We start from the raw sequence: 12,702 nt of genomic DNA on the forward strand, positions 1-12,702 counted from the left end.
TGAGTTACTATGGCGCATGTGCAGAAAGTGACCATTGCGCAAGCTCAGTGTGGGCTGTTAATGAAGACGGAGACAAACACACTAGGTGACAAAGTTTGTGGAGCTTGAACTGGCCAACCTCACTCGGCAGCGGTGGAGCGCCTTTCAGTGTACACCGGAGCAGCGTGTGTGTTCTTCGGAGCAGCGGAGGGACACACCGGCAGCCTCGCGCAGAAGTTGGGTACGTGTGGCCGCAGGATGCGCTGAATGGCGTCTCGGTTTACTTCAGCTTGCCGTTAGTTGTCTCTGAAACCGCCAGAGTTGACCACTGAGCGCGAGACACGTGGAGGGTGCGGTAACGGAGAGGAGGTGAGGAGAGGAGAGGAGAGGAGAGGAGGGGAGGTGATCCGTCCGGTGACGGCGGTGCAAGTGACCCTTTGACTCTGGTGGTCGCCGTGTCCTTGGATGTTAAGTTCGGGGTTGCCGGTGCGTTGCGCTTGTCTGTCTGTCCGTTCGTCTTAATCGGTAGGTTGAATTCTAAAGAGCTTTACCGGCAGCACGATGAGAAGTCCGCAAAGATCGCTCTGCTCGCCTGCATGGTCACCGGGCGGGCCTTTCGCTCCGCGCTGCCGCTTGTTTTGTCCCTTATTGTATTTTTGATTTTTTTTTTTTTCTCCTGATGTCGGTGTTTGAAGAGGTCACCCGGGCCGGTCACTGTTCCAGTCTCTACCCTCATCCTACTGACGTGTAGCTTACACTGACTGATGACCCTGAACCGGGCGGCTGTGTATGAGGGGACACTCTGGTGGTCCGTCCAGACGGTCAGCGCAGATTCTGAGAATTTGATTTGTCACCCTCGATAAATAAATGTGATTGTAACAAACTCCCGTCCAGTATACACCAGAATGACGATGCCCTCCCAGAAAGGCGCTATACGGGGGTGCTGTGGTTGGTACGAAGGAGCGGCCAGTCGCGTTTCTGGACTCACTTGTGCTGATTGATTTGTTGGCTGAAAGTCCTCCGTGCTGCTGGGGTGTCGCAGAGAGGACGTGTGGCGTTGTCTGTAAACGCACTCGGGTTTGTCTTTGTTCTCTGATCCTCTGCCACCTCCAGCAGGTCCAGAGGATGCCCTATAATGAAGCCCACCATTTGAATTAGCTTGTTGATTTAGTGGGTGATGTGCCCAGCCCAGCCCACCACACTGACCATCACAGACTTGTAGAATGTGTAGAGGATGTCCTCGTCACCCTCATTAAACAAGTGTCTGTCACCTAACCAAAAAAAGAGCCTCCTCCATTGTGTTTGTGTTACTGGAGCAGTCCGGCCTGTCACTGTACTTGTGGCAGTGCCCTCCATGGAGAGTGACCAGGCGTGGAGGCTCTTAGATACGTCAGAAGTCAGTCACCAGTCGGGACATAAGAAGTTTGACAAACAAGCGGAGGCCATTCGGTCCTTTTGGTCACTCGTTTGTTTAGGTCAGATGTCCCAACATCCCGTCCAGATGCTTCCTGAAGGTTCTTGGCGTTTCTGCTACCACTTCCATGTCTCGCTGGTGTGTTCAGATTCCAACTGGTCTTTGTGTAAAGATGTGCTTCAGCCCAGGGTTTGGTCTCGTCACAGCTGGACTGCCGTAACCCTCTGCTGGCCTTGTGTCACCAAGCAGCTGTGCCACCTGAAGCTAAGCCTGTTCAGGCCCGACCAGGACTTGGATGGGAGACCAGCAACAAAAAGCTTGGATTGGTGTTGATGACACCAGCAGGGGACGCTCTCCCTGTGTCCTGAATGCCTCAGTGCAGTGACAGGGACACCGTGCTGTAAAAATGTCACCATCCTTCAGATGAGACGTAAAACTGAGGTCCTGACTCTCTGTGGCCATTAAAGATCCCTGGGCATCCTTCTTAAAGAGTAGGGGTATGCCAATGTCCTGGCTAAGTTGCCCACCACGGCCTGGTCATCCCCTGGTCTGTGATTGGCTAACTGTCTGTCACCACTTCACCACCTAATGGCCAGTTCAAGTGAATTGGGGATTCCGGGTTGAACCCGTTGGAGTGGCGGACTGGCACCCGGTGCTGCCAGCATAGGACCTCAGTGTCCTGGGATTGTGACTTTGGCCACCTGAGGTGACAGCGAGTGACGCACCGATGGCCTGATTTTGTTTTGTTCACCTTTTATTTTAGGATTCAGTTGAATTCACACGACTGCCAGTTGACCAAAACCCGTCTGACTGTTGAGCTCAGGCCTTTCACAGAGTGGACCCCCCAAACTAAAGGAGCGGCCCACCAGATTGGTTTGTTTTTTTGTGATCAACTTTTTATTGAGCAAAAACAAACTGATGGGAATAAAATGGAGAAAACATACAAAGTAACCCACCCGAGTCCCACCCAGCCCGAGCCGTTTAAAAATAAAAATGGAGGAGCTGCCAGCTGAGATTTTAACCCCTGAGCCGCCGCAGCAGAGCAGAATTCAGTGGCACATCCTGGACTGGTCCCGTTGATCACACGCGCTGCAGGAGACCCCCAATGCGTCTAGCTGTAGAAGGAGGACTGGCAGTGGTCGACGGTGACACATTCAGGGGTCTCCCAGCAGGAGGCAGTAATTAGTTGGGGTGCCCAGGGTACCCAGTCAGAGGGACTTGCGTTCAGGGAATTTGAGCCGAAGACTGGAAAGTTCTAGAAGAAGAAGGAGAAAAGTGAGGCAACGGAGGGAAAGAGAGGAAGAGCGCAGGTGACATACGTGTGTCCAGAAGGAAAAGACAAGGGAGGGGGACATAAATGACAAGAGAGGGGCATCGGCAGTGGGGCCCATCAGGTGCCATCTGTATGGAGTGGAGAACAGGGGGTGGCAGGTAGTTTGGGTATCTGGAACAAAACCTCCCATTGGAGAGGAAGAGGAGGAGGAGAAATGGAGGGCAGAGGTGTAGGGTGCTGAGCAGAGCAGAGAGACCGCTGGGGAAATCCCACCTGTCCTGAGAACTGATCGGAGCTTAGAAACTGGAACCCGGGGGACTCAAATGTGGGGACGTCATCTGCCTCGGAGTATTAAACAGACCCCCCAGCACGGTGCCAAGGAGGAAATATGCAGGCCGGCCACGGATTGAGAGGGCATAGAGGAGGGAGATTAGGGGGGGGTAGGTGCCAATTTCCTAGAGGGTGCAAGGAATTCTTCCACACGGTGCCTGATGTGGATGGCGTGTGGCAAAATGGGTCTGAATTCTGGTGGCTTTAGACTTCAAGGAGGTGAACGGGGTGGGGGGGGATGAGGGCACAGCCGTGGCACAATTGGGCGGAGGGCGAAAGCCCACTGGCAGCGCCACACCTGCACTCTGTCCGACTCGAACCAGGGCTGCTGGATGTTTAAGGTTTGGTCTCGTGCCATTCCGGAGGAGCCTGGAGATCAGGGGGGTTCCTAACTTGGCACCAACATTTAGTAGGAGGTGGAAGTGGCAGCATGGCGTTAATGAAGCTGAAGTGGGCTACAAGAGTCATGTTGGTAACGGGCCAATGACATTGAAGGTGGGGCGCTCTCAAGTCCACCAAGATGCTGTGCCACTGGTCATTGGAGGGAATGACTAAGATGGACTCCCAGATATCTCGTTCTGCTGGACTGAGGGATGGCGAGATGGTGCAGATCATTGAGGGGCGAGAGACCATTTAGAGCGGATTACCTTTGGAAACACCTGAACAGTCCCGGCATGCAAGGTATGCCAGGCGCGGACACGTTACTGAGGGGCAGAGGAGGATGTCGTTGGCATTTAAGGATACTATAGGACTGGCATTTGACATTGGAATAGGAGCTGGCAATTGCGAGTGGTCCCAGGAGTACATTGAAGAGTAAAGGCGATGAAGGGCAACCCGGCCCAGCTCCCTCACCGGATTGTGATGTGTGGCGCACCCCATGTAGTTTGGCACAGTGGGCAAGTGAAATATTGAATATTCAGTAAGGGTCAGCACTGGGCAGTCCCAGAAAACTGGGGAGGGGCAAAAGAAAAATGTTGACGTAACTCGCATCGCATTATCCCACGTGTCCCGATCTCCGTTTGTGAGGCCGGAATGTGCGTTTCATGTTAGTACGATTGACGGGTACGTCCTGAAAGCCCCTCATTACAGCGCTGCGCTCGACTAAAACTCCGCCTTGGAATTCTTTGTCCCTCGAGTCCCGAGTTCGTGCGACTGCACGTTATGACGTCACTCCAAGAGGGCGCCGCTTTCTGGGGTCCGTTGGCCCAGGTGGGAGAGTTGACTTTAATTGATTGGCCTCGGCCCGCGGTCTGAACATCGAGAAGGTAAACTGGCGGCGATGCGCTAACCGATGTCTGCCTGATTTGCGCTGCCGGTCGTACGTTGAGCGCTTTGGTTACGTTGTGTCTTTTATTTATGGCGGCCGAGAACATAAAAACGTTTTCCAGACGAGACGTCGTCGTACTTTTTTTCCTGCTCGTCGGTTTCTTCGCCGATTCGGACGTCGGGGACGTTTGTTGTGGAAACTCCAGCTTTCTAGGGCGTCCGTGTTTACTTTCCCACTTGGGTGGCGCGAATGTGCGGAGGTCACAAATGACACGACTGCGACTCCCATCTTCTCAGCTCCACCGTATGACAGATGTGACCGAAGCGTCCCCAAGGAAGTCGTCCTTCCCACAACGCCGCGCGTTGGAATTGAAGATCGGCTTCTCGTCCTTGTTGACTGCTGCAGCAGCCCGCCATGGATTCCAACATATGGCGCAGTAAAGCCCTCCAGCATACCAGCGATGATAAATACATCGTGATAGGACACGAGAATCGGGGGCCGACCTGTGGACCCCATTTGAAGGCCAAGACGACGTTTTCTGCCTGTAAGTGAAGGCTCGGTGTTGGATGCCCGGCTGATGTGCTCACAATGACGATGACCGCTTTCTCTTCAAGTCTTCGGCCTTGTAGTGTGACAGGTGGCATGTGGCTAGTGCCATTGCATGTGTGTGTCGGGTCTCCCCTCGCTGCCCATACTCTTGGGCACTCCCCTTTTTTTTTTTATTGCCCCCTTGTTTCATGAACATCACGCACTTAACAAAGCAGACTGTGCCCACCTGAGTGTACTGTACATGTTGAGAGCTGTGCCAGTCTCATTCATGGGACACTCACAGTGCCAGTTTGACTCTTGAGATCACTTGCATCCACTGCGCCCACCACCTTTGCCCTGCTTCGGAATGCTGCTACTGCCAGTCAGACCCCTTGTACCCATATCCATTTTTTACTAGTTAACCTACAGGACCTGTTGCCATTTTTGCCAGGTTGTTGCATGGCATTATTCTCCTTGGGTGGTCTTAAAGTTCCAGATGCAGTGTCTGCCTGTGCAAGTCTCATGCTTATCATGGAGTGCCAACTTGTGCCAAATGATTTCTGAGCACTTTTTGTGTGAATCTAACTTTTGGGTCATTGTGCCATCTGGTGCCAGTCATTTGTTGAACATGATATCCCTGACTTTAGGGATCTGAGGCTGCTTGGGTTATCCCGACTTTCTGTTTGCTTTGGAGTCTTGTGTCAGCCATTTACTGGGTACAGTGCCATCTTATGCCAGTTTGACCACTGAGACATTGTGCCTGTGATTGCCAGTCAGTTGCAGGGTACCTGTCTTGCAAGATGGCACAATGTCTCGAGAGTACCAGTCAGTTGCAGAACATGTCTGCTTGTGCCAGGCTAACACTAGGGATGTTGGGTCAGCTCCACTGTGTGGTGTGGACTGTTATGCCAGTCAGTGACTGTGCCACTTGCATACCTTTGCCTCTTTCGCCAGACTGTTGCACAACGCAATTTCTGCTTGTGCCAGCCTGGCTCGCTACACTTTATGGACTTTTGTGCCAGTCGTTTGTACGGTCCAGTTTGGATGCTGTGCCGGTTGAGCTCAATGGATGCTGTACTTTGTGACGTAGGCCGCCATGCCAGTGCTGACTGTTGGTGATTTAGTTTGTCACTGGGCATTAGTGGGCTGAGGATCCTTGCCCTGGGTGTTGCAGGGAGGTGCCACCAGTACTTCTTTGTCCAGTTGTCTGCAGTGGTCCTCCTGAGGCTAGCGAGGTGTCTGTCAGCCATGCAGGATGGCAGAGTGCCCACAGGCCAATTATTTGTGTATCCTGAGACTTTTTGAAAGTGTTTCCTGGAATGTTGGCATGCACGTTTGCCTACATGTTTATATCCGCCATGTCTGACTGGAATGGATTGAAGTCTGCTGCAGTGTACCACCCGCCTCCAAGACAAACACCTGTCACGTGTTACTTGAGGTCCCAGGACTTTGCCCAGCCGCCTCCCTTCTGCCCAGTCAGCAGGACCTTCCCTGAAGTGTCCGCCTTTCAGGTTGGTGAGGACGTGATGCCCGTGCTGAGCGTGGTGGCTGTGGATGGTTGGACTCTCCGGTCAGCCTGCGGTTTTTGGGCTCCATGACTGCCGTATCGGTGGGGTGTTAAGTGGGTGAGGCCTCCGCAGATGAGCTTGTGGGTCCAAATCCCACTGCTGGCACCACCCTTTGACCCTGAGTTGGTCGCTTCACCCGTCTGGGCTCTGACTAGAAAAACAAAAGAAGTGGAACTGACCGGGTGAAGATGTCAGCCAAATAATAAAAAATAATAGAGGAAGAGAGGTGGGCACCTGGGCATGAGCTACGTGCCAAGTGTCTAAAAGTGTAAGGCATGCCGGGCACAACACACGTCCTGTTGAGAGTGCCACTTACTCGGCATATCTAGGAGCCCAGCTGTAGGGTGCCCTGTTTATAGTGCCTTGCAAAGCGGGCACCCTCCTTAAAATCCATTGAAACCAATCGAGACTGGAGGGCCTCGCCCACATCCCGGGGTGTGTGTATGTGCCCCCTGTGTGCCATTTTTCATTCTTCTTTATTCAGTTTAGTGTGTGTGTGGATGGCATCACTCATTCTGTGTATTGCTGTGTGTGCCATCTGTATGGCACCCTTTACCCTCCTCTATAGGGTGTGTGTTTGTCTTCATTTTACACGACATCCTCTGTTCTTCATGAAGTTTTGTGCCCGTCTTCCTCTCAAAGGGCGTTCTCTTCATGTAGCAGGTGCCACTTACCCAGTTTTTGGTGCCAAGGCCTCATGGCTGCAGTGGTTCGGGTTCAAATTCTGTGCCCCTGTCTGTGTGGCCTTTGCTGGCTCTCCGGGTGTCCCTGGTGGGTTTTCTTCCATCTCCCAGTCTAACTGGGGGTTTCCATGGGACTGGCACACCCTGCCCGCTCACATGTTGTGCCCGTAGCTCTTTAAACCCGCTTAGAGAGATTTGAGGTCTTTATTGTCACCCACCCTACGAGAGCATGGTCACCACGGTGATGTGTAAATAAAAAAGAGAGCAGAAGAAAAATAAATAAAAGACGAGAGTATTCAGGAAAGGCGCTATATGAAAGAATCCAGAACGCCAAGGGGGATTTGGCACCATCCACGCCAGAAACCCGATCCACACTGGCATGCGGAAGGAAGCAGGAAAACTCAACATTCCAGAGTGTAGCATTTCAGGTGGGCACTTCATGGCGAAGTGTGGCAGTCCTGAATGGCTTAATTGTCTTTGTGCCCCCCCAATCCCCCATCCCCACCAAATTTCCAATTCTGGATTTTAACGAGAGGCTCTCGCCAGTTAACCCTTTGTTGTCTGTCAGCATTGCTTTTCTGCCATGTCGTCAGTCCAGATGAGACCATGCGGACCCCCTTTTCTGTCTCATACCCACTTGCACCCTTGTTCACTCCCCTGACTGTGCCCAACATGTGTACTCTGTCTGAGTGAGTGTGCTGCCCATCCAAGGTGGGCACCAGCATTGTGCCTGATTCTGCCGTGGTGGTCTCTGGTGACCCTAAACGGGATTCAGTAACATCAATGGATAAAATCGAGATGTGACAGGCGGTGTTTTCAGAAAGTTGTAAATAAGGTGGGCAGAACTGAAGACCTCCTGGCAGAGGCTGGGATGATCAGGTGGGTAGCTTCTCATCTGCCAGCATTCTGAGCAAAGTGGCATTACAGACCACCCTGCCCCCAGTGGTGTCTTGTAATAGTGCATTCCAGATGCCCAGCTGGCACATCTGAAAGAGCAGGCGCACCTCAGTCAGTGGGGTGTAGTGGTTAACAGTTCAGACTCTGACGCTGCGTCACCAGACCCTTAATGAGTCACTTCACTTCTCTGCGCCCCAAAAACAAGAGACATGCAGCCCACCGAATCTCAGCTGGATGAACGCGTCGGCCAAATAATAAAACGCAAAAATCTTAAAGCCCTCTGCTGCCACCTGCTGGCCCTTGGTAAGGTGTGCAGACCATCGGAGCATCAGGACCCTTTCAGGTCACCTTTACGGCCGCAGTCGGGTTTATATCCCCAGGTGAATTATTGGGGGGTCAGCCAGTCTACAGAAGGACGTTCCCCACCACGTAGTCACCTGACCCGTTTGTCATTCGGGCTCAAGTCGGGCCCCCAGGAGTGTCACATGCTGTGCTGTGGTAACAGTAAGGGGACACCACAAGGGTCTCCACCATTTTACACAAATTGCAGACACCACAGCCGCCCAGCAGAGAATGTAACTTTCTGCCCTCCAGCGCCCCCTGCTGCTCTCTTGCTGAAGTGACACACTTACTGGAGTCGCCCTTTAGTGTGTCGGGTGGCATCTGTCCTGATGGTCGTCTGTGTGGGGTTGGCATGTTCTCTTTGTGCTCATGTGGGTTTCTGCCTGATCCCCGGTCTGTATTTGTGCTCCCCACTTTGGAGCAGCGCCCCCTGCAGGACTGCAGCCTTCCACTCCCCCCAAATTAAATGTGTGGAGACTTGTCTGGTGCCAGCCTTTTTTTTTTTGGGTGTGTGTGGCAACATCAGAAACTAAAAACTAGGGTTCTCCTTAAGTGTCCTATATATACACACACACACGCGCACACATCGAGGCGGTGGCAAGTGTCACTTTGTCACTGCAGATGTTTGATGGCCCGCGGCGTGGCTGGGCTCAGGGACCTGTTTCCTGACAGCTGAGCACATGACAGGGGAATGGCCGGGGATGGGGGCGAGATTATAAACTTACAGAAAAGTAGAAGTGTGCTGCGGCCAATTAGTGAGCGGGCTGGCGTCACATGACGGAGAGCACGAGTTATAAGAAAGGCGGGTTTGGGTGCGGGCGCCACAGTGTAAGGAGCAGCTGGGAGGCATCTGGCAGGGTGAGTTGAGCTGCTGTGTTTTTGGTGGGTTTGGGCTGCTGGGACCATCGAGGTGGAGTTGGGGTGGGCAGGTTTTGTGGCAGTCCAAACTGGGGGTGACGCACAGGTGGGTGAGCCTGCTGGCAAGGTGCTGGGTCAGTGAGACTGTGGGTGGCAGCAGGAGTGAGTGTGTGTGTGTGTGTTGCATGTCGGCACAGTGGGCACCTTTAGGAGGGGCGCTGCTTGGGCTCGCCCTGCAAGTCACACCAATTCCTCCGCCCGCGGCTGTCTGCCTGGTGCGACTCAATTACCAGGAAGGTCTCGAGCGCTAATTCAGTTAATCCTCCCCGATGCTTAGCAACAGAGCCTCAAGTGCCCAAAGGCTCCTGCCAGGCGCTCGTCCAGGCCCCCTTCACCTGCACTCTTATCAGTTGCCCACCTGCTGGCTCCATAAATCACAGCGAAGCACCGGTGGGTCAAAAGTGCAAAATACGCGAAAATTGAACAGCGCAGGAGATTCAGGGTTCAAAGTAGGCGACCTCGGTGATAAGAAAAAGGAGAAGAAAGCAGGGTGGTGACAGCGGGCAGAACCACCCTGAGGGGCCGACTTAACAGCCGAGGACTGACTGGGCATGGTGCCACCTATAAAGCCCAGGGCAGGACCAGGCAGCTCAAGATGCCCATCCTTGTGAAGGACACTGGAAGAGAATGGGCAGTGAGATGGCAATGCTAGCCACTGTACCACCCTAAAGGGGCACACGTGTGTGGGGACAGCGAGAGGGTCATGTGCCACAGGAGTGAGCTGGCACAGTTGGCATATCACATTATTAAGTTACAAATGTGGCATGGAGACACCTGGCATAATGCAACGGTTACAGGACATGCCATCATGGGACGGTGGGCACTCGCCCCAGAGTTCAGAAACAAGCCGCTGAGAATGAAGTAGGCCTGAAAACGCCTTAAGTCTCCCGTTGGCTCCCTTAGTCGCTCCTTACTGGTTGCGGTCGGTGGTCCTGAATCGGCCCACTCCTCGGTACTTCCTCTGGTGCTGCGGTGTCTTTCTATGGAGGCCAGAAGTGCGCGTGGCGCTGCGGGTGAGGCCTCACTTGAGCTTCGTGAAGAAGCAGCGCCTGTGGTCCAGTGTCGTGATTCACTCCAGAACCCTTCAGTCTTAACACGTGGGCACGCTGGGCAGCTGCCTGGGGGTCCCACGAGCATAGGAGCCCCCTGCTAATTTCTCTATCTTGCGACTTGCTGAGTGGTTGTGTAGGTGGGGGTCTCGGTGCACTGCTGTGCCAGGGGGACTTGTAATGCTGTTAAGACGGCCCTCCCTTCACTCACATCCCACCTTCGTCTCCATTTGCTTTGACTCCGTCGGTCTTTCCCTTCTTGGCACCAGTGAATTTAAAACTTGAGTAAGCCCTCCGAACCAAAAAAAATGAAATTGTGCCACCCCTGGCACACTGTTGTCCAATAGCGGGCAAGTCCTTGGTGAGACTGAAGAACCACTGCCCATCTGTCTGCCATGTTGGCGACCAGCCGATCCCGATGGCTCAGCTGGCGTCTGTGGGGTTTTGCTTGCCAGTCGGGATGCTTGCGAATGTTCTTCCTGCCAGTCAGTCAGTCAGTCAGTCCCACACCACGTGACATTCATCATCCTGGGAGTCCGTGGGGGTTTAGCCATTCTGTGTTCATTCTGGACATGAAGCACTAAAGGGTAACACGCGTAGTTCCAGCACCACTTTGACTCAAGTAAGTAATCAACAAGAGTTGGGACACCTGTAGGAATTGTTTACTGTCCCAGCGCGTGGCACACTGTGGTCGTGCCCGTCTGTGAGCACCGTCTTTCGACCGCAGGGTTCAACGACACGATTAGCGGGTAACTGTGACATACACCACTACTGGTAGACCCATTGGATGGGTGGCTTGTTGCCAACTTCCTGTACGCGGGCACAGTCAAGCGCATTAACCCCGTTTTACAAGTCATTCACGTCTGTCACATGATCCTTATTTCACAGAGGGGACTGCTTGATGCCACCATGACTCCTTTTGTGCTGTTGGGTTTGTCGAGTGACGACACGGCTATTTGTAGGATGGTGTCCATGCTTGGGCGCCCCCTGTTGGCGTAGCCCCTCTCACACGGGCACTGACTCATTGTTTTTTTTGTTTTGTTTTTTTTTTTTCCTCTGGTGAGCTAATCAGCTCCTTTAACTTGTACCGCCCATGCCAGGGCGCTATATGCCACCTTGACCGCTTCTGATAATAAGCGGTGCACTGCAGACCCCCAAGTTCTTTCCAGTCTGAGACCTCCAGTCGTACACAGACCTCCCCGTCTTGACGTTTTCCAGTTCTTATTGTTAAATTTGATTGTCTGCCCGCCAAGCCCCGTCTCTACTCTCCTCTCCACTCCAGTGCCCTTCCTTCGTTCTCCACCAGCCTGCTGTTTCTGCCCTCGTCATTAAACGGAGTGGCGGCTCAGCACTGACCCCTGCTGGACGCCCCTTCTAACGTCACCTGCTCAGCGCTTTGGTTTGGCCAGTCCTCTCCCCTATTCCCGCGTCTCGCCACTGGGCGAGCACTGAAGCGCCCAGGAGGTGCCACCATCTGCCTAGGGTCTTTGTAGTGACCACAAGTCCTCTCTTCATCTTGTCTTTCCAGGTGTTGGCTTCTCATCATGGCGCACGACCACATGCACATGGACATGGAACATGACGTGACCACCATGGCGATGTCCCACACGGCCCACGTGCACACGCCATCCTCTCCGGATTCAGGGGGTCACCAGGACCACAACATGAATATGATGATGGTGAGTGGTGGGTTCCTGCCGGGGGGGGTTCTCCGCCACATCGTGGTGGGTGCGGGTTGTAAAGCCGGCCCCCTTCACCCCGTGTCTCTCCCTGTGTCCCCCCAGCACATGACCTTCTACCTTGGCTACCAGAATGTAGAGCTGCTCTTCTCTGGCCTCGTCATCAACAGCGCTGGAGGTCAGTCTGACATTTGGGGGTATTGGGGGGTCCCCTCTTAATTCTTGTTCTGGTGTTTCAGAGAGTCGGGTCGAGACTGAAGAGAGGAGGAATCCCCCCGGGACGTGAAGCGCGTGGGCCGGCGAGTTTACTGACCTCCCCCTCTGTGTCTTTCTGTCTGTGCAGAGATGGTGGGCGCCTGCATCGCCGTCTTCCTGCTGGCCATCTTCTACGAGGGTCTGAAAATCGGCCGTGAGATTCTGCTGCGCAGGTCACAGGTGTCGGTGAGGTACAACTCCATGCCAGTCCCGGGCCCAAACGGCAGCATGCTGATGGAGACGCACAAGACGGTCGGGTAAGAAGTCCAGCTTAGCAGATGTCCCGGGGGATGCCAGGCATGGCATGTGGCATTTTGGGTGGTCTATGAAGGGGGTGCCAGGACAGAACACTATTGGTTGGTGATGAGGAGAAATGGAGAATGGCGTCTAAAGTGGGGAATGGAACCCGAGCAACTGCTGGGTGGGCTGCCAGCTGTGCAGCAGGGGATTGTGGGTGACATGATGGATTATCTTCGAGAGGGGTACATCGTCCTGAAGGGTCTCCCTCGGGGGTTTCTGG

The 12,702-nt window shown here is 53.7% G+C and overlaps 2 protein-coding genes across 4 annotated transcripts in view; one reads left to right on the plus strand and one right to left on the minus strand.

Moving 5' to 3' along the window:
• The window catches only part of slc31a1 (solute carrier family 31 member 1), a 16,978-nt gene continuing 4,276 nt past the window's right edge, over positions 1-12,702 (plus strand). Inside the window, exons 1-4 of one of the 3 annotated variants that reach the window (XM_039775797.1) lie at positions 1-220; positions 11,777-11,927; positions 12,033-12,105; positions 12,271-12,439. In XM_039775797.1, the coding sequence (XP_039631731.1) occupies positions 11,793-11,927; positions 12,033-12,105; positions 12,271-12,439 (377 nt within the window). In that variant the 5' untranslated portion in view covers positions 1-220; positions 11,777-11,792. Of the gene's footprint in view, positions 221-4,681; positions 4,808-9,087; positions 9,140-11,776; positions 11,928-12,032; positions 12,106-12,270; positions 12,440-12,702 lie in introns of those variants that run through there. The other 2 variants (XM_039775799.1, XM_039775798.1) reach the window with 2 other exon arrangements.
• The window catches only part of cdc26 (cell division cycle 26 homolog), a 26,214-nt gene continuing 15,771 nt past the window's right edge, over positions 2,260-12,702 (minus strand). The window contains exon 3 of the mRNA XM_039775802.1: positions 2,260-2,648. Within this exon, the coding sequence (XP_039631736.1) occupies positions 2,505-2,648 (144 nt within the window). The 3' untranslated portion in view covers positions 2,260-2,504. The remainder of the gene's footprint in view (positions 2,649-12,702) is intronic.

Source organism: Polypterus senegalus, chromosome 13, assembly GCF_016835505.1.
Source record: "Polypterus senegalus isolate Bchr_013 chromosome 13, ASM1683550v1, whole genome shotgun sequence".
Taxonomy (NCBI): domain Eukaryota; kingdom Metazoa; phylum Chordata; class Cladistia; order Polypteriformes; family Polypteridae; genus Polypterus; species Polypterus senegalus.